Consider the following 27,732-nt stretch of genomic DNA (forward strand, 5'->3'; position numbering starts at 1 on the left):
TATGTAAAATTGTCTAATAGTATAGTGTGCTGTCAACATATATACATATGTAGTAATATACCAGGCATTTTTATTGCAGTTTATTGTTCCGGCTTCTCAATAAGCCAGATAAAATCATATACAAGAATATTAAGGATTAGAGAAGTGTTTTCCTTAGGTGATTGCTGGCAAAACTTCACCTTCCCATTACAATGTAGTTAATGGATGGTAATATATTTGACTATTACTTTCGTACAAATTTGGATACCCAGTTTTCAGAGCTGCTGCGCGTCAAATGTTTGTGGCTTCTTTGAATGTCTTTTCGTAGGAAAAGGTGCCATAGTGTTAGGTAAATGTGCTACGTTTCTGTTTAGTAAATATTAAACTCCATTTTTTTGAACATACAATGCTAGCAAAAACAAGTCAAAGATGTAATCTCTATGTAATACATTTGAACTAGTCAGTCGTTAGTGCTTAAATTAGATTCCATCCTTCGGCTACAATCAAAAGTGTAAATATTAAAAACTTCAAAATTCATATGGCCCATCCCCCTCCTCTCCATACACGGATACGAGGGAGAAATGTGTGTGGAAACAACTTCTAACCATTTAAATACTGTAGGGAAAAACAAGCTTTTATGCAAGGACTTTAAAAAAATTTGCCATTAAACCTTTTAATCAGGACATTCCGGATTTGCTTTGCTAAATGGACACGTTCACTGCTAAAGATACACAGAGACAAGAGCTGTTTTTAAATTTGTTTATCACGCCGCCCCTAGTTTTCCGCTAAAGAAAAGTACATTTTGTATATTTAAAAATACACACTCATGAAATAAGTCTCTAAAAACCTTGGCGCCCCCACCTAGCTGCCTTCTGGGTTTCAGCTTTTGAGTATCAGGTCCTTGCACAACACCTAAGGACGTGCAAAACTCTTTTTCTCCCTAATCCTGGCAGAGAACAGTCCGAAGAGATCTCCCTCCACGTCTCCACCCTAATTCCCTCTCTTCCTAGATTCCACCCGCTTCTCTCCTTTCCTCCGCCCCCGGCTCCGTCAGCCCAATCTGTCAGAGAAGTTGTGTACAAACTGCGCGGCCGCCCTGCGCGCGAAAGCTCGTGGCCCGAGAGGGCGGGTCAGCCCGGCGAAGGCGGGGACTGGGCGAACTTCTCCCTTCTCATAGGCTGCCCACTCCGGCCCGGCCGGCCTCAGGGCTTCGGGATTCGCAGCAGCGCTGCCAGTCAGGTTGGCGGGCCCCGCCCACCCGGAGTTGGGTAAAATAGAGGCGGGCGTCAAGTGTCAGTAGTCGCGGGGCAGGTACGCGCGCTTGCAGCTTGCTCGCGGAGACCGGCGGTGGCGGGAGCGGGCTCCGGCGAGTGAGAGAGCGCGGTGGGGCGGGGCGGGAGAAAGTGGCCGCCCGGAGGACGTTGGCGTTTACGCGTGGCGGAGCGGAAGAGTTTTGCTTTTCGTGCGCGCCTTTGAAAACCGCGCTTGCTGTTGGCTGAGGGGGTCCGCCCGGAGCCTCCCCTTCTCCGCCCGCGGCCCCGCGCCGAGCTCGCCGGCCCGAAATCAGCGTGGGCGAGGTGGGAAGCGCGCCCGACCCGCGTCCCGCGCCCGGAGCCGCCCCCTGAGTGCCAATGGCCACGCGGGTGCTGACTATGAGCGCCCGCCTGGGACCCGTGCCTCAGCCGCCAGCCCCGCAGGACGAGCCAGTGTTCGCGCAGCTCAAGCCCGTGCTGGGCGCCGCGAACCCGGCCCGCGACGCGGCGCTCTTCCCCGGCGAGGAGCTGAAGCACCCGCACCATCACCCGCAGGCGCAGCCCGCGCCCCCGCAGCCGCCGCAGCCGGCGCCGCCGCCCGCCGCGGGCCCACGGCTGCCCCCTGAGGAGCTGGTCCAGGTAGGAAGAGCCGCTCCCCTCCCTCCGCCCCCCTCCCGGAGCTCGGGCGTGTCCCGCCGCTGCGACGCGCGGGCGACAGGGGCCGCTCCAGGCTGGGGCGTGCGTCGGGGCGCTCCAAGAGCCGGAGCTGGGTGGGCAGCCCCTCCCCGCCCTGCCCTTCTGGCCTGGGCACCCGCAGTACGCAGGGAGGAAAGGGGGACCGGAAAAGGGGGGGTCCCAGGTTAATCTCCTCAGAGGGGTCCGTCCGGGAAAGGTGAGAGGCAAGTGGGTGCCCACACGCACTTTAGTGTTTCTCTGGGGGATGAGACCTCTTACCTCACGTCCAACCTTACTTAAGTTCCGCCTTTCACCTTACCCCCCCCCCCCGCAGTGCTCTGGCCTTGGAGGTTCCCTCACGTCGTCTCGGGTTAAGTGGAAACGCAAATCGGGGTGCCGGCGAGAGGCGCCTCGGGGTGCTAGTTTCTTATCTCTTGGCTCAGCCTGCTTTAAGACGCGATCTTGGGGCTGCCTTTGGGAAACGGGAGTTACGAAAGCCAAGGTTGTATTGGAGCGTTTGTTTTTCCGTAAAAAGAGAGACCAAAAAAGACCGGGGGTGTTGTTTTCTTCATGTGCGCGTAAATTTCCTCCCGGAGCCGCGTTGAAAGCTGGCAGTTGGCTTTTACACTTGCCCGGCAGCCGAATTAGAGCAACCGCCTGTTTCTTTCGCCCACGCAGGGAGTCATATAGCCCAGAAAAAACTTCCCGGGACTTTTAGCCTGTCCCAACGAAAAAAAAATTGGAAACATACCCACATGCAAACAGCTGGAAGAGCTAAAATCAGAAACCACTAACCACCACGGGAGCGAAGTGCACGAAAGGGTTTAGTTCGGTTTATTTCGAGACGCTTCATTTAATAGCCCCTTGGTACATTGAGTATTTGCTACCTAGCTCCTAGTCCGGGTGGTCTGCGAGTTTTCGTCGTGCTGTGAAAGGGTAGTGGCATTTGTCAGAAATGTGATTCGCATGACTAGAGCGTTAATTTTTATTTTTAAATCGTGTCTATCTGGGAAAGCCTGTCTACATCTACCCAAATGATAACGAGGTCCGATGTGAAACGCTTTTGAAATTAAGTGGTAGCAAAAAATGACTTATTCACCAGTTTCGGTGCCACGGTTAATATAGTTCCATGAGCCATTTAATTGGGGTGGGTTTTTCTTTTCTCTTAAAATTTACTTTTCAGTGTTAAAAATTAAATACTAGGTTTATGTTGTACTGGAATAGAAGATAGCTGTAAAAAGACTGAGAGAGACTACAAGCTGGATTTTGTCCCCCAAAAAAAAATTCACTTGAAAACGATTTGGTTATTTCAGGTTTGTCATTTTTCTGCTTAAGAGCCACCAAGAGGATAAGGGATGATTGAGCTTTTTACAGAGTAAGGGGGAATGTAGCGTTGGCCCACTGAGGAGGACATGATAAATGTTTTGCTGATGACTGTGCTAGGGATACAGCAGCCTCTCCCCACCCACGGACTCCTTAGCACCACTCTACCAAGGGAGTGATTTTCCCCTAGGTAATTAAAGATCTGTTTTAGATAGGGATATGAATAGGAACATTTCATTATCATATTAACCAATTACAGAATCTGCTGATTAAAATCAACATTTAGATCAAATGTTGAAAGTGAAGTTGTTTTTGTTCTTTCAGTGGATACTATGTTTTGCTCAAGACGGTTGTATTTAAGTGTCCAGTGACCTATAAATGAGAAAAGGCACTGAAATAGCCAAGGAGTATGTTTTATATTAGATATTTCAACAATATCTGTCCAAGCAAACAAAACAGAACTTTGTGATACTATTTTTAAGGTTGGTTTGCTTAGGTTTTGTTTGTTTAAACATACCTATATTAATATAAATATGGCATGAACAGAATTGAGGTGGTTTGGCAATATTACAATACCGTATTTAGGTTGCAAACTCCACGGTAATGGGGCAGGGGATCGTGCTTGTATGCGAATTCTAAAAAAGTATACTTTATTATTGATTAGAAAGGAATGTTTTCCGTGTGCTGCTGCTTTTTCTTGATTTGCCTCTTTGACTTTTTGTCCGGGGCTGATTGTGGGAGCGATTTTACCAAAAACATGTTATAGGGAGTTTCATAAGGCTTTTGGTAAACCAGTTATCCACAATTGACAAACCTGATATGTTCATAAGTGACACTAGAAGGAGTTTGCCCTAGTACTTTGCACAGGTATTGTTGGGAATTTTTAGTAAGTTTGTCCTTACTCAGATGATGAATTGGGTGGATTATGCATGTTTGTATCTCTTCTTTTTTAGACAAGATGTGAAATGGAGAAGTATCTGACACCTCAGCTTCCTCCAGTTTCTATAATTCCAGAGCATAAAAAGTATAGACGAGACAGTGCCTCAGTCGTAGACCAGTTCTTCACTGACAGTGAAGGGTTACCTTACAGTATCAACATGAACGTCTTCCTCCCTGACATCACTCACCTGAGAACTGGCCTCTACAAATCCCAGAGACCGTGCGTAACACACATCAAGACAGAACCTGTTACCATTTTCAGCCACCAGAGTGAAACGACCGCCCCTCCTCCGGCCCCGACACAGGCCCTCCCTGAGTTCACCAGTATATTCAGCTCACACCAGACCGCAGCTCCAGAGGTGAACAATATTTTCATCAAACAAGAACTTCCTACACCAGATCTTCATCTTTCTGTCCCTCCCCAGCAGGGCCACCTGTACCAGCTACTGAATACACCGGATCTAGATATGCCCAGTTCTACAAACCAGACAGCAGTAATGGACACTCTTAATGTTTCTATGTCAGCCGCCATGGCAGGCCTTAACACACACACCTCTGCTGTTCCACAGACTGCAATGAAACAGTTCCAGGGCATGCCCCCTTGCACATACACAATGCCAAGTCAGTTTCTGCCACAGCAGCAGGCCACTTACTTTCCCCCGTCACCACCAAGCTCAGAGCCGGGAAGTCCAGATAGACAAGCAGAGATGCTCCAGAATTTGACCCCACCTCCATCCTATGCTGCTACAATTGCTTCTAAACTGGCAATTCACAATCCAAATTTACCTGCCACCCTGCCAGTTAATTCACAAAGCATCCAGCCTGTCAGATACAATAGAAGGAGTAACCCCGATTTGGAGAAACGACGCATCCACTACTGCGATTACCCTGGTACGTGATATAACCCGGTTGAAGCATCAATACCTTTATTTAGTGTGTGTGTGTGTGTGTGTGTGTGTGTGTGTGCTGTGCCTTTTTTAATTTCGGGTTATAAATTTACATAGGAAAGTAGTACTTGACAATGAAAAAATCACCTACTTTGTTCTCCATATCTCAGTCTCTGTACTGTACCCTGGAATGTAACTGTTTGTCTATCACTGGTTTTATGTATTTAAAAAATGGGTTAGAATATTCTGGAAAAAAGTTACTTTGGACTTCTTTATTTTTAATACTGAATAAAAATTAGAATTTTGAGTTATGCCAGATGTTTAACGTCTAAATTGAAGTTTTTAAATTCTAAATTAAGTGCCCTGAAAAGAGATTAGGTAAGGTAGGGAAAATAAGGTGTGGTAATGAAGTGGGGAATGAGTAGGCTGCTCTCATGGTGGTAGATTACAAGACTGTCTACAGAATAGATGTAAGGATAGTTCTGATAGCATATGAACATATGCTCATTTTTGAATGAGATGTGGCTCAGAATCTAAGTTGATGATGGTGATGACTTTATCTACAAGTTGCTGGCATAAGCTAGTTTATGATTAATATAGGGTGTAATTTATTGACTATGGTACATGATACAGCATGATACACTAAATGAAAAAACAAATGTAGTAGTACAGAAAATTGCAGTCATTTTGGTTTAACACTGTCAGCTCTAGAGCCATTAGAAGTTTTTAAATCACTGAAGTATATGTTACTAGTATAAAGCACCTACTGTAATATAAACACACATTTCCCATTTGTAGCTTGCTTGATTATCTCCTTTTTCTGCTAAAGTGGTACATAGAGTAAATCACTTTATACCTTTAATAAGGTAACAGGGGAGCACTCTTTAAAACTGACGCTTCCAATATCTCACCTAGCAAGAGAGATTTCTTCTTTAAAGCCAGATTTTAAACACTGAATCATCAAATGTAAAGATTTCAAAAGGATTTCCAAAATGACAAGCTGTTCTTCCTCTCCTTTATTTCAGGCTGCACAAAAGTTTATACAAAGTCGTCTCATTTAAAAGCTCACCTGAGGACTCATACTGGTATGTAATTTTCTTGTTAATTCTCTGAGTTGTGTAAATAGTGTAAGTGGTATTCATCCTTTTAAAAGCCAACACGTGTTTGATCTCTTCTTTCTTCTGTCAACCTTTATTTTTTAATGGCCTACCTTTTCAGCACTGGCTTGGCTCAAAATTCAGTTCAACGAAAAAGTCTGGTTCCAGGAAGGCTGATGTTCCCTTACCAAGGCCTTGCCCTGTCACCTCATGTAGAATGAATTACCCAAAAACGTAAACAACGATGTTTACTAATGGATTTTAAAACTTTAATGGCACTGCTATTCCTTTCTTGAAGGAAAAAAAATGTAACTTCATTTTTTTTTCTTCCATAACAAATCAGTTGGCTTCTGTAAGGTATATTAAATGCTAAACTTTTCCATTTAGCATGTAAAGCATAACTGCTTAATACATTATCTTTAATTTACCTTTAACCTAAAATCTCTTTTTAGCATGTTTTCTGTGGTTGATGAAAGGTAGGGCAGAAATTGCAGACTATTAAAATCAGGCAAAGATGGGGTCATGGTTTAAAAGTTACTCTACCCCCTGTGCCAGCCCAGATTTGAGGTACGTCAGACTTCTATTGTAGGTTATATTTCATCCTTGTTTCGAGTGTGCCTTTACGTGGAGTCACTTTAATTTTACAAATACTTTCGTCAAGTCTATACATTCACTTTTAAATGCTTTTTAATTTTAAAACTATATATTAGAAACCATTTTAGGACAAAACTACCATGACATGCTTTTAAAAAGCTTCCAAATACCCAAAATATTTTCAAATATATGGGTGGTTGCTATTTGTGATTTTCTTAAAAGGCTAGCCCTAAAGGAAGGAACTTACATGAAACGATTGTGTTTTTTTTTCCCCCTCTTAGTAAATTCAGCCTTACCTAAAGTTCAAAGAATAAGTTTGCTAATAAAAGCAATGACCTAGCAAAATGTTTTATTCCATCATTGCTATGGAAACCAAAGTATTCAACAGTTCCTTTGAATGGGTTGTTGGATTAGTGTGAGGACTTGAATCTCCCCAGGCTAGATGTTACTATGGAAATTGAGTTTTGATAAATGAAGTAGTTATCTCTAACTGCTGCATTAAAAAGTAAAAGCCTTTGAACAAAGGTCAATGCTGAGATAGAACACTGAGGACTATGGTTGCAGACGTTTTGTGTGCATGTAAGGAAGTATTACTTGATATCTCAGTGATAAACACTAATTAAAATCTAAATAGTATTGGTGACGATGGTAGATTCCAGGACTTAAGAAATTGCTTTTAAAGAAAAGACAGCTCATGCATTTATCAATGAAATGAATGGGTTGTTTTGGCCCTAAGTTTTTAGATAGAGACAAAGTGATTATATGAAAGGCAAGATCCTGCATAAGCAGCTCAAAGTAGAAATTACATTTATAGATAAACAACCATTAATTATATAATAAACTCAGTCTAAAGTTTTCAAAATGCAAATGATGGCCAAGAAAACATTTCCATATAGAAATACTAAAATAGCCGTTTATAGAATAAATACTCTCTTAAGAGAAGGAAACATTGAAAATGGGTTTTTACCTGAATTTTGACTAATGGGAATAGAAATAAATTCGAAACATTTGAAAGACTGTTTTTTCCTCTTTGTAAGTCCTTGAAATGGGAGACAGGAAGGAGGGAACATGTTTTTCATGAGGTTAAAGTCTCCTAATAAAAGAGTGCAATTGCATATCACACTGTAATCAACTGCTTATTGCAGGGATGTAGTCAGAGCGGATCTGAATGGCCTTGCAACCCCTGTCGGGGGTTAGTGCTCTGAATGCTTATAGCTGGGATTCTGGAACTTGACCTGCTGGCAAAGAAATTTAATAGCGGGCTGTCTTAACAATGATTGTACTAATAAAATCAAACTAAAAAGAGGACCCAGGCCTAGTTTGGGTCCCATGCATCAACTTCTTCACCTGATCATAAATGTGTGGCTATCGACATCTAATGAATGAGACCATGTAATCCAGTTTAATAAAGTTTTGTTTGATAGTCTCAGATGCCTTGGGGAGGGTTTGTAGCAGACTTGTTCATCTGGCTAAACCCGTTCTTGGGTAATCATAGAGCATTGAGGTTGTTTTCTCCTCATTTCTAGTTTCTAGACAATGTCTTTTAAAATTACCTGTGCGCTCTCATTGCATCCTCCCCTGCCTGTTTTTTGTTGTCCTAATGAATGTATCTGAAGCCAGAAAATCCTTGTTTTTGTCCCCCCCCCCCTTTTTCCCTTTAAGGCCCAGGTATTTCTAAATAACTTCTCTTATTTAATAGCTGTTTCGTTTTGTATACATGTCTCCTGCTGTGCCCTCCATCCCACCCCCACCCTGGACAATTTACTAGGAGATTTTTAAAAATCTATATGGGATAGATCTTGTATTTGATTAAAAAAAAATTACTTTTTAAGTGATCGCCATTTTGCAAGCAGAATGTGAAAAGCCACCCTAGCATTTCCATGGAATATAATTGCAATTGCTTTAAAATGTCAAGTTACCTTATGTTTTAGAAACGATTTAAGCAATTAAACTACATCTGAATTCTATTTAATTGCTTATTCTGGATTTTTAGACAGTAAGTGCTTCTTGACTTGCAAATTGAACAGAAGGGAATGGTCTTTCCAAAACAAGACCTTTTTCAAAAAATTTAGGATGAAAGTAGAAGATAACCAGTTGCTTGAACCAGAAGTCCCATAGCATTCTTCTAAGCATTTTTCTAAGTTTATACACTTGATTTCTTTATTCATAAAGAATAAACAAGTAGTACAGAGTTCTGTCTTCGTATGATCACACAAAATACCTGAAATGTACTTTTCCTGTATTTTAGGAAATGGTTATATTTCACTTACAAACTTGTCTATATATACATAGGATAATATACAGGTCTGTAGAGGTACCCCTTAGGGTGTGTGGGTGTTTATGTTATTTGTAATGTGTATATATACATAATGCCTCTGGTTAGAAATAATTATGGCTGCTTCTAGGCAACAGTGTCAACTGGTATATTGTACTTCTAAAAGCATGTAAATGCAAACATTTACTGAAATTTGTGTATGTCTTTTGATGTATATAAGGGACTATACTCATTGCCATCATATTAAAGTTGCTCCTGAGCACCTTCTAAGGAAAAGATTCACATACCATTTTGCCCTTAACAAATCAACATGATAGTTAAACTGATTGGTAATCTAGTAGAATAATCTACTGCAACCAGCAGGATAGTTGTTTCTGCTCATATACTTCTGCTGTCTTGTCTTTAATTTCATATTGAAGATTTAAAGTCATTCTAAGCCCAGGCTTGAGGCCAAAAAAGGTAAAATGCAATAGGAAGAAAAAAATTAAGGCTGTATATACAAAGAAAAATTCGTAAGAAATTGAAAATTTTTCTTATTACTGCTACTGATTTCTTGGTGTGCCTATGAAATAATTGCTTTTACTTTGAGTGTGGAAATTTCTTTGAAAATGGTATTTATGGTTTAGTAAAAAGTATTTTCCAAAGAAAAGGTTCTGAAAACTAGTGAACTTAGTACAGGTGTTTAAAATCTTTGTGGTTTTAGTCACATGTGTGGGATATGTACTTAACCCTGAAGAATACCCGAAAGTGGTTGGGAAATTAGGGTATGGAAACATTTTTAGATCATTTATCAGTCTCAGCTACCTGGAACAGGGCAGAAAATGAGCAATTGTACAGAGAAAGTCTTTGAGCAGCGCACAGACTTGGCTCAAGTATCCCTTAGACGGAGACTGTATGCATAGGCTGTTAACGGGCACTAAATCGCAGAAATACTTGCAAGGGTTGACAAGGAAAGGACAATTGGAAGCACCCCCACAAAAGAAGATGGAAACCTACAATAACATAGAAACACAAAATGGATTCAGGGAAGCACTGTAGTGTTAGGGCTGCATTTTACAGTGAGCTGTTTGGGATGCTTTGTTTAATTAAGAAAAAAATTCCGCAGTTAGTTTTGGAAAGATTTTTAGGCCAAGCCTAGTTTTAAGGGGGTAAATTCCCACATTTCTCTTACTTGCTTATGTAGAACACATTATTTCCTAATGACATTTATATTTAGATGTTATTATGTATACTTCAAAATGTATAATCTCTGAGATGATTTTAGTTTCAGTTTAGGTACTAAACTCCGTTTGTATAATTTTCTACCTAGTTCTTTGTTCTACACTTGAAAGTCTATACTTTGCATCTAAAAATACTGACAATGTTGACAATCGAGATTTTCATTGATGGTACTTTGCCCCTAGAAGAAACATTCAAAATGTTCAGAACATGAGTTTTTACTCCCTTTTTTTGTGGAATTGTGGAAGGGAAGGGAAGTCTTTAAAATAAATATATGTATATGTACACACACACACACACAGTTTCACTTCCTTGGAAAATTATTTAGAGCTTAAAGCAGTGTAAGTCTCCTCCTCTCTGTAGATAGGTAGGTCGGTAGATACATGTCCTTAATGGAGATCGTGTAGTTTGGATCTAGAGGTCAGTACATTGGTGTGTAACTTGGTAACCTGTGTTACTGGTAGTGGTGGAAAAATTGTGCAAGATAAAATTACTTAGTATCCAGTGGATTTTTTGAGTTTTATTTGAAAATACACAGGAAAAAGTATCACGTTTCGCTTAATAATTTCAGATACTATTAGTTAAAATTCTTAAATTATTTTTATTTGCATCTTTGAAATTTACTCTCTATTGACAATTTCAAGCTTACATAAGAAAAGTAGTGGCTTAAGAGACTTGCTAGTTCAGACCCCTGGAAAGGTATTCATGAGTGTGAAAGCTTAGAAACAATTTTTTTAATGACTCACTGGGAAAATTAAACTTTGCTTCTAGGACTTGTTCTTTCATCTGAAAAACATTAACATAGGAAATTGATTAAACATTGTTTTGAGATGATAAAGCTTATCGAAGGTTAAGAAGTATAATTTGAGGGGCGCCTGGGTGGCACAGTCATTAAGCGTCTGCCTTCGGCTCAGGGCGTGATCCCGGTGTTCTGGGATCGAGCCCCACATCAGGCTCCTCTGCTAGGAGCCTACTTCTTCCTCTCTCACTCCCCTGCTTGTGTTCCCTCTCTCGCTGGCTGTCTCTCTCTGTCAAATAAATAAATAAAATCTTAAAAAAAAAGTATAATTTGATTAAGTAAACATATTGGCTGATCTTGTGGAGAATCCAAAGAGAATATTTTTCCTTCCCTTTTGTTCTTACAGACTAGTGGGAGAAGGTAGTTCATAAGCAGATTAAATGGAATTGCTGAAGTTCATATAGAAATAACCAGTTGTAAAGGTAGTGAGAATGTAATGGGCCTTTTTTTTTTTTTAATGTAATAATTTAATCACCTAAGATTTTTACTTCAGGTATTTTTAGTTCTATAGAATGTAGTAGCTGTTTACTTGATGACCTACATTTTTTCCGGTGGAAGATTAGAAACAAAGTAATGTCCTACTTTAGTAATACTAAAGTATATCTGTAGCAGTATTCCTATTCTGTCAGCCTGTATTATTTATATTCAAGGATCTTTAACTCTGATTAGGGGGAGTTAACTGTTGTAGAAGTGCACCTTAGGTAACTTTCAGTAAAAAATAGGCAGAAGAATGTTTCTTTTTGACTACTTTATAAATACAAACCTTTTAATTAAGAGTTGGGAGAAATCTTGTCAAGGTAACCACAGTAAGTGCAAGTTAGAGGAAGAATACCTAGTACTCATTCAGTGTTAGAAAAGTTAAAATACAGAATTTTCTATTTTGGTTAAAAAAGGAAAGGTAAAATCTTTTCATTGACCAGTTTTTTAAAAAATCCATTTAGGCTCTTACGTAAGAGAGTGGATCTGAGTGTCATCTTTTTGTCAGAGGACTCAAGAATTGGTATTTTGGGAACCCTTGGGAGAAGTGGCAGAAACTTAGGAGCCTAGAGATTCACTCTGGGAGGAGACTGCAGATGTAAACCCTGACTGCTTGTCCTCACCTGTCCCCCATGGGATCTGTCAGGTCACTCACTGTTCTTTGGCCCCAGAAGTCCCTTCGCTGTTTTAGATCAGCAGTAGGTGCTTTAGAACTCTCCAGTTTTCATCAATTCTAGTCCAATTCTGTAAAGGAAAACTTGTTTACATAGTTTGTTTATCCTGTACAACTTTATATGGTGGATAATAAATGGATTCCGTGCTAAGTGGATTCTGAACATGTCCTAAAAGCATGGTTCTCACCTAATTACACACACATTCAGTGAGCTTATTCTCAGTGGTCCTAGGCAGAATAGAACCAGGCAAAGGCCTGCTGCAAGTGGGGGAAAAAGTAGACGATCTGGTAGACTCCAGCAGATGCTTTCCTGTCTCTCATACCTTCCCTTCTTTTCATTAATGAAAATACCAGAATTAATCAGACTTGGGCCAAACATACGATGTTCCAAAGATGCATTATGCGGAAGAGTGGCTTTGCAGCTGGAATAGAAGATAGTCTAGTCTCTGTCCTTGAGGAACTTCCAAAGCTAGTTAAGGAGGCAAAACACAGCTGTTTGAATGCTCTTATGGCAATATATGTGCAAGTGCAAACCAGTCGTTCAGAACCAATGTAAGTGGTGCTGGGGATACAGAGAAGCGGAATGATCTCTCTTGAACTGTTCAGAGGTTTTCTGGAAGTGTTAAGGTGAAGCAAATTTCAATGAAATGGATAAGCATAGGATCTGACCTCAAACTGGCAGGGAGAAAGAAGGAATTTCTTAATTTTAATATATCCTTTTAATTAATCAGTTTCCTGAAAGAGGGTGCATTATTGACAGGATACTGTATCTAGTAAATACTACTAGCATTTTGCAAATACAAATAGTACTAATCTTTGAAATGAACTGTGTACCTTTCTGTTCCAAGTACAGGACATGTGCTTTAATAATAACATGAGCTTTGATAAAAAGATAATTTTAAGTGGAAAATTACTGGCATAGATACATAAAAATATGAATTAATGAGCCCAAATCATCCTACCTTAGCTTTTTTTTTTAGATATTTAATATTTCCCCATGAATTTCTTTAATCTTGTGATTGTTTCCTATTTTTTGCCTTTTATTAGAATATATATATAGACTGTTTCAGATTAAATTCCCTAAGTCTCTAATGATGGAAAAAAGTATACTTACTATTAAATTACATAAAAAACATTTTCCTTCTGAAATAAGAGCTGATTGAGCTTCAAGGACTGAAATTCTAAGAAAAAAGATTAAGTACCAACTATTGAAATAATTTATTCCACTTTAAGTCTCTGCATTGTTTTGTTTTCTCAGAATGGGAAATGGATTTTAAGTTCTTTGAGGCCAGTGACTAAGGCTTTTTTTTTAAAGGAGAAAATTGTGTTTTTCAAGTCATTTAGTTCAGATTACACTTGTTTACTAAACATTGGTTTTAATTCTGATAGTTTTTAGTCTGTTAGATATAATTGTTTGAATTACCTTTTAGTTATCAGGCAGGACATCAGATGCTGTAATAAATTTGCTGTAATAAACCTTTAAAAAGTTACCTAAAATAACTGTTCTGAGAAATATTTCCATCTGTGATATTTTTCTTTGGTTAGAAGAATCTATGTGAAACATTGTAGGGAAAGGCCTTGGTATGAGTCTATTGAATATGTTCAGTAGAGCAGAGAAACCTCCCATTCTGTTGTGGTAGGTTCAGAAGTCATTCTTCACCTATTTATCAGAGGGGAAAAAAAAAAAGAATTTTTTAGTCCGTTGCTGAAGATTTCAAATACGTTGTAAACATGTTCTGCTAACCCCTTGAAATTCCTTTAGCCTGGGGGTAAAGGGAAAAGATCATTAGGTGATAATCTGGGTGTTGTCAGAACAGTTTTCTGGACCCCACCGGTCCTGAAAGGTGGGTCTCCACTGAAGGCTGCCTCGGGAGGTATGCCCTGTGCTTCCCACTGTCTGCAGTTTAAGGCCTGCTCTCCATTAAGCTACTCCATAACTGACCTTCTCAAGTGGCTTTAGAATCTATAAATTTGAACAATATGTGTTCCTTAAATTGTTCTATAACGTGAACGAGTGTTTGCTAATGGAGGACTTAAGTAGGACACTAAGGAAAAGTGGCAGGCCCAGATTCTTAATCTGGAGCTCATTGTTCTACTTCTAACTCACAGAGTTACTGTAAAGATTAAGTGAAATAATGAGAAATACCTGGTTCCGGAGTTTGTACTCAGTGAATGTTTGTGTCTGCTCCCTCCTTTTACTGGTAATGCTTTTGCTTCACATTTTTATGAAATACATTAATTGGCTTTATCAGTACTGATAGTATGTATGTTTAACTTGAACAATTTTTAAAAAGATAAGGGATTCCTAGCAAAATACTCCTAGTTAATTTTAAAGAGAATAACTAAATACATACTTTTTTTGAGATAAAGTTGAAGCTTGTTTTCCATGCTGTTCAAACTTGTCACTTTTTTTCTTTTTGCCTTTGGAAAGTTTCACATTAACAGCATGAGAACTTAAAAATACAGTTGATGTTGAAAGAGCTTAACTAAATATTTTAAATTGGTGGTATTGGAAAGAGATTCTGTAAAAATCCAATTAAACTTTTGAAAGCTCTATCCTGTTGAAATAACTTAAAGGAAGTCAGTTTGGTTTCCCAGAAGTACTGTGCATAGTGTTTCTGGCTGAGGAAGAAAGGCCCCGAATCTACTATTTGGCCAGAAATTGGGTACCAGCTTCCTCTATGATGTTTTACTTGAGCAGTGTTGACACTTGAACAAATCCCATAGAAACTGCCCCACGTGGGGAATAGTTGTCCTTGCTTTTATAGTAAAGACTTGGCCCCGTAACTAACATCCTAGACACTGGGTAGTATTCTTGGCTGAATAATCTGTAGATGTGCATAAATTGAGAGCAAAACCCCAAATGTTTTAGGAACTTTAATGGCTACCGTTTTTCAACCAATCAGTAAAGTAAACTTTTAAAAATATTGGTGCAGTTTATTGCTTCATAGCCAATAAAAATAGTGAACAAAAAGAGTCTAGTGTCCCTTGTTTCTTAAGTAAACTCTGAAAATTCAGTTCTCTTGCTATTTAATTATTAAATGCAAAAGACTAGAATGATTTCTTTTAAAATTGGAGCACTTGAGGAATTTTTTTCCTTGCCTCAGACATCAGAAATAACTTTCTCTTTCCATTAATTGACAGTGAAGTATTTAACCAACATGTTTGTTTTTGCGATTTATTTTTCATGAGGAACAAAAACGCTTGTGCAAAAGTTAATTTTTTTCTCTTTGATTTACATTTACAAGAGAGCTAGATTTACTCCTAGTACTAAATATATGTGAATATAAATTGAGAGAAAAGGTTTATTATGTTACTTAAAACGTTTTGAGTGTGTTAGCTTAAATTCTTAGAATTTATAATGAGAGAAAACTTCAGGAATTGAGACAATATATTTTTAAAATGGAAATTAAATAAGTATTTCTGTCTTGGTTCAGAGCCAGAGGAGAGAAAAGAGGAAAAGAGGGTTGGAGATGCATACCATAAAAGTTGAAAGAAAAATCTCCTAGGAGATAATAGGTACAACTTTCAAAGGGCTATTCTGGCCATTTCTTCTTTGTCCTTAACGGGATTTTGTTTAAGAGTCAGAGTAGTTACCAGGACGGCAAAAATTAACTGTAAGCTGTAGAAATCTCGGTTGACGTGGGCAATGGCTTTTAAAATTTGGACTCCGTTGAGTATCTTAAAACTTCCTGAATATGATATTGCTACATCAGACAGAAAGGTTGTTGGGTTTCATTGTGGTACTAAGTAGAGTGTTCAAAGGGACTCGGAGGGTCTTGTCTTCTACAAGAAAATATGTTTTAAGGAATGACTATTCAGAGTTGAAAAGGTATCCATATAAAATTAAGCAGCTATAAGCCAACAGTAGTACTGCAGGGAGCAAATTTATCTCACAAACTTTCAAACTAACAAATTATAGGAAATTCTAACATAATGAACCATAAATAAGGAACTTACTAGTTCATGCTCAGTGAAACATCCTCAGGTTTTGGGATTTAGTTAGGGGAGTACCTGATCTCAAATAGGGTTAATTAATTCTTAAACTGGGAGTTAAGATTGCATTATCAGTATTAAGCGGATTTGAAAGAGTAGCAACTAGCAAACTTCAGACAACATTAAGAATAATACAAATACAAATACAAAAAGTGCTGTGAAAGAATAGGGAGTTTGAATGATGAGAGACTTTTAAGATAGGTATGATGCGTGTAAGTCTAAGCTCCAGGTAATGATGCGTGTAAGTCTAAGCTCCATGGGGCCGGGCATTTTTGTTTTGTTGACCATTGTGTCCCAAATGCTCAGGACAGTGCCTGGCAGGTAATAGACACGTGGCAGATACATGTCTATCTCAGCAAATGTTGGAAGTACTACGGCTGTTTCTTGATCTTCACCAAAATGAGGTTACTGGTAACAGACTTTCTGATCTGGTTGAGGAATTTATTAAATATCAAATGCATAAAGCTTCAACACCATTAAACTAATATTTTTCTAGCTTTGTTTTGCTTTAATCTGACTGAAAAATGGGAAGGTGTGAATGTGTGTGTGCTGGAGTGAATTTCGAAGGGTGAGTGCCCCTTAATCCATTTGGAGGCCCTGTGTTCAAACGAGCTAGTTTGTGTGAAGGTTAGTCTGGCTAATCTAGAAACAGTCGGGACCCAATCTGAAGTAAAAGATCAATGTGGTACATTGAGTTCGTCCTATCGGTGATTTGAGCAGGCTCAGAATTTTTTCTGCCTCTGCGGTCTTACAGCCCTTAGTCCCGTACTGGTCTAACTTGGGCTTGTTGGTGTAGAAGTTGTATTCCCACAGCAGTGATACAGCCCCCCGAGCTCATGTCGTCATTTCATGGTGTATGTATTCGGGAACAGTACCTACAAAGAAGCATCCATTCTTCTTGCGCGTTCGCGGTCACCGTTTTCCCGCTCTTGAGAAGTACTCCGGGTACTACTTCTTTCTGTCATTGGGTTGACTACTCTAGGAAACGGTGACTCTTCACTAGATTCCTTGAGGAACTCTAGGTCCTAATGGAATTTATGAACCTCCTTCTCTTGGATCATGATTTTTCTAAAAGACATTCCTTCTCAGGCAGTGTCAGCGACGTTTGTCTTGCAAGCAGGCCACTTCACCTCCTCTTGGTCCGTTGTCACAGGTGAGAAGCCGTACAAGTGCACCTGGGAGGGCTGTGACTGGAGGTTCGCGCGCTCGGACGAGCTGACCCGCCACTACCGCAAGCACACCGGGGCCAAGCCGTTCCAGTGCGGGGTGTGCAACCGCAGCTTCTCCCGCTCCGACCACCTGGCCCTGCACATGAAGAGGCACCAGAACTGAGCGCCCCGCTGCGGCCCGCCGTGCCGATGCAGCTCACACTGACCTTCTGCAGTCCTTTGGCAAAGTTTTAAACTACAAACTTAACCTATATATATATAAAAAACAAAAAAACAAAAAACAAACTGGAAATGTATATTTTGTATATTTGAGAAAACAGGGAATACATTGTATGAATACCAAAGTGTTTGGTCCTTTTAAGAATCTGGAATGCTTGCTGTAATGTATATGGCTTTACTCAAGCAGATTTCATCTCCTGACAGGCAGCCACATCTCAGTGTGGGTAGGGGGGTGGGGGTGCAGGGTGTGTTTGCAGTGTTTTCACCTAAGCACCATCATTTAACGTGACAGTGTTTAGTAAACAAGTCAGTTGGCAGGCACAGGAAGAAGGCTGGATTGTATGTCAAGATTTTACTTGACATCGAGTAGTTTTTTTGTTTCCAATATTAGATAATTCCTTAGAGGTGCGCAGTGTACTTGGCAGTTCACAAATAGCCATTGAACAAACGTGTTTTTTTTGTTTTTATATGAGTTGCCTATATTTGCTATTCAGAATTTTGTAAATATGCAAATCAGCTTTATAGGTTTATTACAAGTTTTCTAAGATTCTTTCGGGGGAAAATCGTAAATAATTCTGTTTGAAAATAACCATGAATACACTTACAGTTAGAATTTGTGGTGAAATACCTCTTCAAACCTCACCAAATTCATTTCTTTAGGAGGAAGAAATCATCATTCAAATGAACTTAAAAAGCAGATTCCATGCACTGATGAAAATAGGATTGTTTATTTTAAGTATGAAAGATGTTTTATATGAATTGTGAACTCAAGAGCTTAAAGATACCATACGTAAAATTTAAACCTCTAATAGTAAGCTAAGCAGTATCATTTTAAAGGACGACTTGTAGCTCTCACATGGCAATGTTGAATTTATGATGCAGTTTCCGCACACCGAAATGTTTGCTCGTGCAGTACTGTTGGTTAAATGACAATTTATATGGATTTTGCATGTAATACACAGTGAGACACAGTAATTTTACCTAAATTACAGTGCAGTTTAGTTAATCATTGTTAATACTGACTCAGTGTCTGCCTTTAATTAAAAATGACATGTTGAAAGCATAAGGAAGCAAGTGCTATATATATGCAATATAATAGTAATGTGATGCTGATGCTGTTAACCAAAGGGCAGAATAAATAAGCAAAATGCCAAAAGGGGTCTTAATTGAAAATGAAAATTTAATTTTGTTTTTAAAATATTGTTTATCTTTATTTATTTTGTGGTAATATAGTAAGTTTTTTTAGAAAATTTTCATAACTTGATAAATTATAGTTTTGTTTGTTAGAAAAGTTGCTCTTAAAATGTGTAAATAGATGACAAACGGTGTAAATATTTTGTAAGGGTTCAAAATGTTTATACGTGGAAACATGCCTACATACAAAGCATAACTTGGTTGCTGTTTTGCTTCTTTTCCCCTCTTATTTTTGTATTGTGGTCATTTCCTATGCAAATAATGGAGCAAACAGCTGTATAGTTGTAGAATTTTTTGAGAGAATGAGATGTTTATATATTAACGACAATTTTTTTTGGAAAATAAAAAGTGCCTAAAAGAGTCATGTTTTGCCTGCCTTCTTACCTACAATAGCAAAAACAGCAAATTCCATTCCCAAAACTATTTAAAAGGGTCTGTGTTATCGGGGCAGTTAATTAAAAAAAAACAATTCCCACACTGAACCAAAGCTACCTTTGTTTAAAACAAAAAAAAGGGTTTGTTTTAGAAATATGATTACAAGTATAAAGGGAGATAAATATAGTTCATGAACGCTGATTTTTTTTTTTCTTGGTCACTACGCAGACACCACTGCATTAACCTTTCAAGATCATTAGCTGAAAACTGTAGAGGTAACTTGCATATGCTAGGTTTGTTTTTTCTTAACTTTTTCTTTTTTTAAGATTTTATTTGACAAGGGAGGGAAGGAGCAAGGGGGTGGGGGAGAGGGAGAACCAGACTCCCCACTGAGCAGGAAGCCCGGACCTGAAGGGAAGGCAGAATGGAGACACTCCACTGAGCCACCCAGATCCCTGCATATGCTAGTTTTTTTGTCCGAGGTCAATAAAATGAATTGGGCTTTTAACCTTTTTTTTTTTTCTTCCCCTTTTTTAGAAGAGAGATCACAAAGTTTATTTAATCCAGTAGCAACAAGCACAGCTAGGGCTTGGTTTTTAATACCATTTTCCAATAAAAAGGATGGGGCTCCTTAGAAAAATGGCCGATCCTAGGACTGGGTTAGGAAATAGACAAAATAAGCCTGGAGTGTCTGACAGCTCCAGAAAGTAAGTCATTCAAATCCCGCAATGATAGAGGTATGTCAGAGCAACAATAAAAAGTAGGAATGAGTATAAAGTTGCCATGATTCCATACTGAAATAACTGATTGAATAAATAAGAGAAAGGAGACAAATCTGCAGAATTCCAAACAGCATTTGCAGACGCTTTGCCCTGAGAGGTAGAATCTAACTCCCCACTTTAAATTAAATGTGTGTGTTGCACAGAAGGCATAATGGCCAAGAGGGGAGGGGAGGGAACTACGGTGCAGAAACCCACCCAACCCCACCCAACAGCCTCAGCCAGGTGGTCAAGGTCCACATCGACAGTGGCAAGTCATGTTGATTGTACATGTCCTTGATTTGATGTACTTTGCCTCCGCCGTCTTCCTCCTAGAAACACTAACCCCAGTCCAGTCCTGACAAAGCACAATTGAGGGACATTCTACAAAATACCAATGCTCAAAACTGTCAAGGTCTTGAAAACCAAGAAAATGTGAGAAACCATCACAACCAAAAGAAGCCTGAGGAGACCCTACTAAGTATAATGTCAACTGGATTCTGGAACAGACAAAGGACATTAGGGAAAAACTGAGGAAATCTGTATAAAGTATAGAATTTAGTTAATGTATCAACATTGTTTCATTATGACAAAATGTGTCCTAATGGAAGATGTTAATGGGGGAACCTGGTGGTGGGGTTTACGGGAATTCTGTATTACCTTTGCATTAACTCTATAAAACTGGAATAAAACATTTTTAGAAAAGTGAAGGAAAGAATCTGTGTCACTATTACATACGTTCAATAAATGGGAAAATCCCTGATGTAGGAGCTAAAGTGAAAATTGTACTTACATAATTTGGCATCAGTTTATTCAGCCTCTCAATCATCTGACTCATTTTTCCTTGTCATTCAAGTATACCTAGCTCAAGAACACTGCGCAATTCATTCTCTAGCCCGAGCTGCTCCTTTTTTCATGAGGGAAAACCATTTCTTTGGCTTAAATTATTTCTAGAAATTGAGATAGTAAGGCTGCAAGCTTCTTAACGCAAAGACAACTCCCTGTGTCTCGTGACAAATCAGAGCTGTATCAGTATTGACTTGTAATTGATAATTGTATGAATGCAGACGTTTTGTCAGTAGAAACAGTCTTGCTTTGGCTCCCAGCACTTAATTGTATTTAGGTTCCTAACAAAGAGGATGGCTATTTCCAGTTCTCTTTCCCTCTCAACTTTTTTTTTCCCCTTTTGTAGGCTGCCCTTTCTCTTCTCAGGCCAGCTACCTGTTCCAAGTCCTTGCCTGCCAAAGCTCAGTGCAGACCCTCGGTCTTTCTTAGCCACACTTACTGGAGCTTGTTTTTTTATTTGGAAACATTATGATACTTGAGCATTTGAATTATTTTCCGACTTCTATCATACGTTTTTCTTCCTCGTCAAATCCATGGAAGAAATACCACTTCTTAGATTGCCTTTGTCTTCTTGCTTGTCTTCTTGCTTTTATTGATTGATAAATCAGATGTCAAAAAATACTTTATGGTACTGTATGAGTTGTCTTAAGCCCAGAATAATTGAATCAATCTAATACTCGCCAAATTTCCTCTTCATGTTGTACTATTGATACAGTGTTGGTGTTGGATTTTTAATAAGGTGTGTGACTAAAACTGTGATTGTAGTGTGAGCAAACAGGTCATGCCTTGTGAAATTTTTAACATTATTAGTGAGTTTTCAAGGGAGAATTACTGTGGACAACTATGTTTAACACACTTTTCAAAGCTGCAAGTAATTTTAATTGCTGCTCATCAGCATGTCCATTACGTGAATGTCTGGTTTCAAACATATTCTGACCAGTCTCTTGGTAAACAAGCTACCCCGACTAGACCAAAATTGAGTAATGCATCAGGTTCTGATTGGCCAGAATGCAATCATGTAATTTAATTTCAAGTTAGTAATGGTCTGAGTTTTAACTGTCTTCTGTTAGTTTTTATTCTCCCCACCCCTAATCCCAAGTTAGCTTGTTTGGTTTTGCTTCATTTTGTCATTTCATTCCTGTGTTGTGGTTTGTGTAAAGTGCATCACTTCATGGCATCCAATTAGAGAATCCTTAGATAAGCATGACCTGGCCTGCCTACATAAAAATGTTCTTCAAAATCTAGCTAGATTCCTTTTCCTATCTTCAGCTAAGCCCACCAGGGCTCTTTGGATTAACTCATGGGCCATAACATAACAAAGAGGGGCTTTATTCTCCATTACTAAGTCTGGTCTCTACTTTGAAGTTGACCAAATTCCTTCTTTGGTTATAGTCTTCACTGCAGTGTGAAACTAATCAATAGGAGACTTTTAAATTTAATTTTTTAAAAATTCATACCAGAGTTAATAGGTGACAAAACCTGGTGATTGTGTGATACTCATTTTAACAGTGACTGTTGAATAATAATAAATCACACAAGAGCTATCTGTGATAGGAAGAGTTATATTTTTGTAAACCAGCGATCTTTATCTATTCCTCTAAGTGTATATCACCTCAGGAAAGCATTTGAGGTCATGGAAATGGTAATATTCTTGAATTGAAAGTAAAAGCTTAATGCTATTTGCCCACTGATGATATTTTAATGATAATATATGTAAAGAATTGAATAGGGAACTAAGAAGTTCATATAGACTTTGAGTAAAAATGGTAGATTACATCTCATTTTGCAGCCTCTTAAAACCCCACTAAAACAAAGGGCCTTTTTCCTCCAAGGCAAAATTTATGAGAAGAACAGGAAAATAGAAACACTAACAAACCTATGGGAGCTGTGAAGAGCTGGATGGAAGAGGTAACAAGCTGAGCAGAACTGAAAAAGCTAATTTTTTTTTTTAAAGATTTATTTACTTGTTTTAGGGCAGTGGGCAGAGGGAGAGAGCATCTTAAGCAGATTCGTTGCTGAGCACGAGGAGCCCAGGGCTGGATCTCACATCCCTGAGATCATGACCTGAGCTGAAACCGAGTCAGATGCCTAACCAACTGTGCCACCTAGGCGTCACAAAAAGCTTAATCTTAAAGTAGTGAAGAAAGCTAGAAACTAACCCAATTCTAACCCCCATAAAAATCCCAAAAGATCTTAGGAATTTATAGCATTGAGTACTCCTGGAAATGAAGCTAAAATACAAGTGTTAAAAATTTGTCTAAGAAGCCATTAATTCCTTGGTCTCTCCCCCTACACCTCCACTCTAACATACACTGTGAATTGGGAATAACCAGTTAGTCTCCACCCCAACAGAAGAATGGAGGTTAATGTGCTTATTCACTAGAGAAAGTAAAGACAGAGTCTCTAAATTAGTAGACAACAGGCCGAGCTGAGGGCAGGAATGCCAAACAGAAAAAGGGAGAATTGAATGAATGTGCATATTGGTTGCTGGAACCTGTTTGTCTTTTCTTCCCCATTTGGTTCCCAGGATGCTGGAGACAGGGCCTTTATCCTCCAGGCAGTATCCAGTCTTCAGAATGGACCAGCCCAGGAAGAAAGATCGAAATATACTGAAAATCCCAAGTTCTCCAATAAAATGGCTCGGTCAGATCACTCAAAGAAACCCACAGATGATTAGCTTCACACACATGCTCAGAGCTTCCAATCTTTGGTCCCTCACCATTAAATATTAACAGACAACCAAGAATTACCAGGTATCTGAGGAAACCATCTAATAGGAAAGATAGAGATAAAACAGAGAAGAGCAACTTGGAGAAAAAAGACTCAGTGTAAGGTGGATGAAGTATTAAAAAGAGCTAGTGTTAATAGCTTCAGAGATAGAAGATATTAGAACTATGAAATGGGATGTTCTAAGTAACATGCAGAGGACAAAAAATTAAAATGGAACATATGAGAGCAGAAAGGAGAGAGTCAAATTTGAACAGATAGATGTAAAAGAAGACCAGTAAATTAGAGTTCAAATCTAAGAGGCTTATTATCTAAACAGAAGTTCCAGAAAGAATAGAAAAAATGGAGATAGGAATAGAAATTAAGAAAATCATTCAAGAAAATTCCTTAGACTCAAAAGATGTGAATTTCAAGAATGAAAGGTTTTTGAGATGCCCTCACACCTGTGTAAATAGAGCCACCTCAGTATGAAGCTTCAAATCCTGGGCCCAAAAGGAGTTCCTAAAACTCACAGAGAGAGGGAAAAAAGTCATATATAAAGGAAACTGAATTGCTTCAGACTTTGTATCAGTGACACTGGATTCTGGAAAGCAGCGGAAAAATGCCTTTAGGATTCTGAAGATAAAAATTTTTTTTTAAGATTTTTTTTTTAAGTCATCTCTGCACCCAACATGGGGCTTGAACTCACAACCCTGAGATCAAGAGTTGCATGCTCCACTGACTGAGCCAGCCAGGTGCCCCCAGAAATTATTTTTAGTCTAGGATTTTATACCCAGCCACACTAGCAATCAAGTGTGAGGAAAGAATACGACATTATTTGGGGGCAACTGGGTGGCACAGTCAGTTAAGCATCCAACTCTTGGTTTCGGCTCAGGTCATGATCTCAGGGTTGTGAGATTGAGCCCCCCATTGGGCTCCATACTCAGCACAGAGTCTGCTTGAACTACTCTCTCCCTTGCCTTCTGCCCCTCCTGCTCGTGCCTTCTGTCTCTAAAATAAATAAATCTTAAAAAAAAAAAGACTTTTTTTGATATGTAAGTTCTCAAAAATTTTACTTTTTATTACTCAAAAAGTCTTTACTTCACCAAAACGAGGGAGTAAACCAAGAAAGAGAGACACAGGGTAATGGGAATGGGATCCTGCACAGAGGAGAGGGGAGCAAAGGATCCCAGCTGTATACCAGGCATAGAGGGCAACCACCCAGATTAGAAGTGAAAAAGTCTCTGAAGAATCTTCGCCAAAAATATGTAACTAAATAGAATATCTGATACATCTGAATGCCTTTCAAGGAGATTTAGGCCATGGGGTGGCAAACTACAGCTTGAAGTCCAATCCAACCTCAGGCCTGATTGTTTTTCTCCTGCCTGTGAGCTACAAAGGGGTTTTTACATTTTTAAAGGGTTAAGAAAAAAATACGCAGCAGAAACCATATGTGAGCCACAAAGCCTAAAGTAGTTACAATCTGTCTCTTTTACAGAAGACGTTTGTGGAAGAACTGGTGGAGATCTGGGATTTTAATTAGACATCTGTGTATAGGCAACCAAACAAAAATTTACCGCACACACACAATCATTAACTCCACGTAAAACAAAAAGTTGTATGACTAAGGAGATTGCAGTGCACACATGTTATGTAGAGATGGGGAAGTAAACATTGCAGATCGGTTAAATGGTTGAATGTGGGTGCCTCTAGGGATGGGGGAATGGTGGAAGGAAGGAAGGTGGGATTATTGCTTTTTCATTAAAAAAACGTGTAGAAGTATTGAACGTTTAGGGCAATATTTGTGCATAATTTTGATCAAAATAAACAGGAGCAGAGGAGAAAGAGGAGGGAAAGGAGGACAATGAGCTTCTAAGAAAGAATTAAATACGTACCCCATGGTTCCTTTAGAAACTGCTGGATAATTTTGGTTGACTAACTGTATGTCCCCTAGCATCAAGCCCACCTTCGGTATTTTTTATGAAAGGAGGCTCAGTTTCTAACATGAAGTTCAGCATACAATGCCAAAGAAAACTGAAGAAGTGTAGTTTAGAAGGACTTAAATATAGTAATATTTGAAGGTTCTGTATTACGCAAAATGGGTCAAAGCAGTCTGCATCGAGGCACTAATACTGGGGTCTAACGTTTATACAGCGCAGAGATGAAAAGGAAGATGCTATCTTGGAAAAAAAAAAAAAGGCACAGGGAAGAATGATTTTTCCCAACGATTCTGAATTTTCCACACTAGGATTGGCATATGGTAAATGCTTATTAAGTGTGTATTGACTAAATAAAGGAATCTGTAAAAATACTTCTAAGTATAGAAGAAGTCTCAAATATGTTAGACTAAAAAAATTAGGGCGATCTAAGTCTGAGTTAAAAATATAAACACTGGTCATGAATTCTCACCAGAAATTACTAAAGAGCTATTGTTCTGTTAGAGTAGGAAATGTCTAGCATCAGTGTAAGAGCATTTTAAAGTTTGAACATTATAAATTGTAGTATTTGACAATATTGCTCTACTGAATAATGGGTATAGTGGGATCTACATAATAGGGCTTAAGGCCGCCTTTGAAATCTTTTGGATGTAAATGAACTTACCATGTTAAGTCCATCAGTTACTTAGGTGCTTGACAGACACACACACACAAAATTATGAGGTGATACTTATTCCTCTTTGACCCTAAAATGAGCAAAGAGAATAATACGCTGTGTGTTTACATAGAAAATTTTACCTAAGAAGTCACAACTCTGAAAATAATCAATGATTAATTGCCACCATACCACTGTGATTAGATGAGTATCTTGTTATATATCTACCTGCAGAGACATCTAAATGGAAGCATGAAAATAAATACGGCTAACTTTCTATGTGGCTACGGGGTATGGAATTTCACTTTTAAGGAAAAGCGTGCTTGATTGTAGGGAAAAAAATCACCTTTTATTCTGTTTTCTGTCTAACACAAAAGGCTTTGCAAATGGAACTTTTGTTGGAAAAGTTACTGGGGCTTCTTGGAATTATAATTGCTTCTAGGGTCTGAACGGACTCACACACAGACTCCCTTGGGTGAATGGTGGGGTGCGACTGCAGCTCTCCCTGTTCTACCTTTCCTGGGGCTCACAGGAGGTGGTGGAGAACCAGAGATTTTAGAGGACTGCAGTGCCAAATTACACTAGTGGAAGATACTAGTTCCCCAGCCTGATTCCCCACGATACCTCATAAATTCTACACAAGAATAAACGGAAGCTTTGATTGGCCATGTGTACAACTGTAGCATCCTTGGAGAGACACTTTGGATGTCTTGAATGCTGTTTTGGCCATTGTAAAAATATCCACCAAATGAGCAGATTATTATAAAATTGAAAGGGCCATAGAACTTCAAAGATGTTCCCCCTTAAGGCTTACCTATTAGAATGTGAGCTATTTATTTGTTGAAAGATGTGTGAAGTTTCTTGCCTTGACAATGTGATTGTTGTAAAATACTGGCAATGCTAATGTTTTGGCCAAAGTGAAACAAATGGAGGAGATTTTGTTTAATGTTTTTTTGTTTTGTTTTATTTTTTTCCAAACAGCTTATAATCCTGTAATGGCATCAGATAAGCTCTGTCTAAAAGACTAAAAATTAAAAATAAAGTTCGATAATTGGGGATAATAAGAAAGAATCGAATACTATGATATGTTAGGTATAAAGTGCTTAGATCTTCTAGGCAATTTACTAAGAATATTTTCCTTTGAGAAAATTAGAGATATTTTACAAATGTTATTTTTTCCTGCTAATTTATTTAAATTTTATAAGTGCTTAAAGCAAAAATGATCACACTGTCTTGTGGGGCTTATAGCATAGATGTGATACTTTTGACAAATATAGCAAAAAGCAAAAATATATACCACATTTACATGGTAAATGGGCTCATATGGTTGCAAAATTTCGGCATTTTACATGAAGTAGTATAATAGTAACTAGACCATGAAAAGTTAAAGACATATATTGTAATCCCTAGAATAACCAGTAAGAAAATACCAGAAGATATAGCCAAAAAGCCATAGATAAATAAAATAGAATTCTAAAATTTTCTTTTTAAATAATTAAAAAGGAGACAGAAGGGGTGCAGATGGCTCAGTTGGTTGAGTGCCTGGCTCTTCGTTTTGGTTCAGGTCATGATCTCAGGGTCCTGGGATTGAGCCCCACCTAGGCCTCCACACTCAGCAGGGTGTCTGCTGGGGATTCTCTCTCCACCTCCCCCCCACCCCTCCCCTTGTTCACACACGCGCACTCTCT

The 27,732-nt window shown here is 38.8% G+C and overlaps 1 protein-coding gene across 1 annotated transcript; it reads left to right on the top strand.

Moving 5' to 3' along the window:
* The first annotated feature begins 1,280 nt into the window (after positions 1-1,280).
* On the top strand, positions 1,281-19,129 carry KLF5 (Kruppel like factor 5). The gene is made up of 4 exons (XM_040623512.1): positions 1,281-1,871; positions 4,184-5,060; positions 6,082-6,141; positions 17,339-19,129. The coding sequence occupies exons 1-4, from the start codon at positions 1,611-1,613 to the stop codon at positions 17,515-17,517; spliced, it is 1,377 nt and encodes a 458-aa protein (XP_040479446.1). The 5' UTR covers positions 1,281-1,610; the 3' UTR covers positions 17,518-19,129.
* Positions 19,130-27,732: the final 8,603 nt, after the last annotated feature.

Source organism: Ursus maritimus, unplaced genomic scaffold, assembly GCF_017311325.1.
Source record: "Ursus maritimus isolate PB19 unplaced genomic scaffold, ASM1731132v1 scaffold_10, whole genome shotgun sequence".
Taxonomy (NCBI): Eukaryota; Metazoa; Chordata; class Mammalia; order Carnivora; family Ursidae; genus Ursus; species Ursus maritimus.

What these genes read in the sequence shown, in the direction of transcription:
- KLF5 (XM_040623512.1), top strand. Translation starts at nt 1,611, where the DNA reads ATGGCCACGCGGGTGCTGACTATGAGCGCCCGCCTGGGACCCGTGCCT. An exon ending in CCCCTGAGGAGCTGGTCCAG is followed by an intron (nt 1,872 to 4,183) that starts GTAGGAAGAGCC and finishes CTTCTTTTTTAG; the next exon opens with ACAAGATGTGAAATGGAGAA. An exon ending in TCACCTGAGGACTCATACTG is followed by an intron (nt 6,142 to 17,338) that starts GTATGTAATTTT and finishes CCGTTGTCACAG; the next exon opens with GTGAGAAGCCGTACAAGTGC.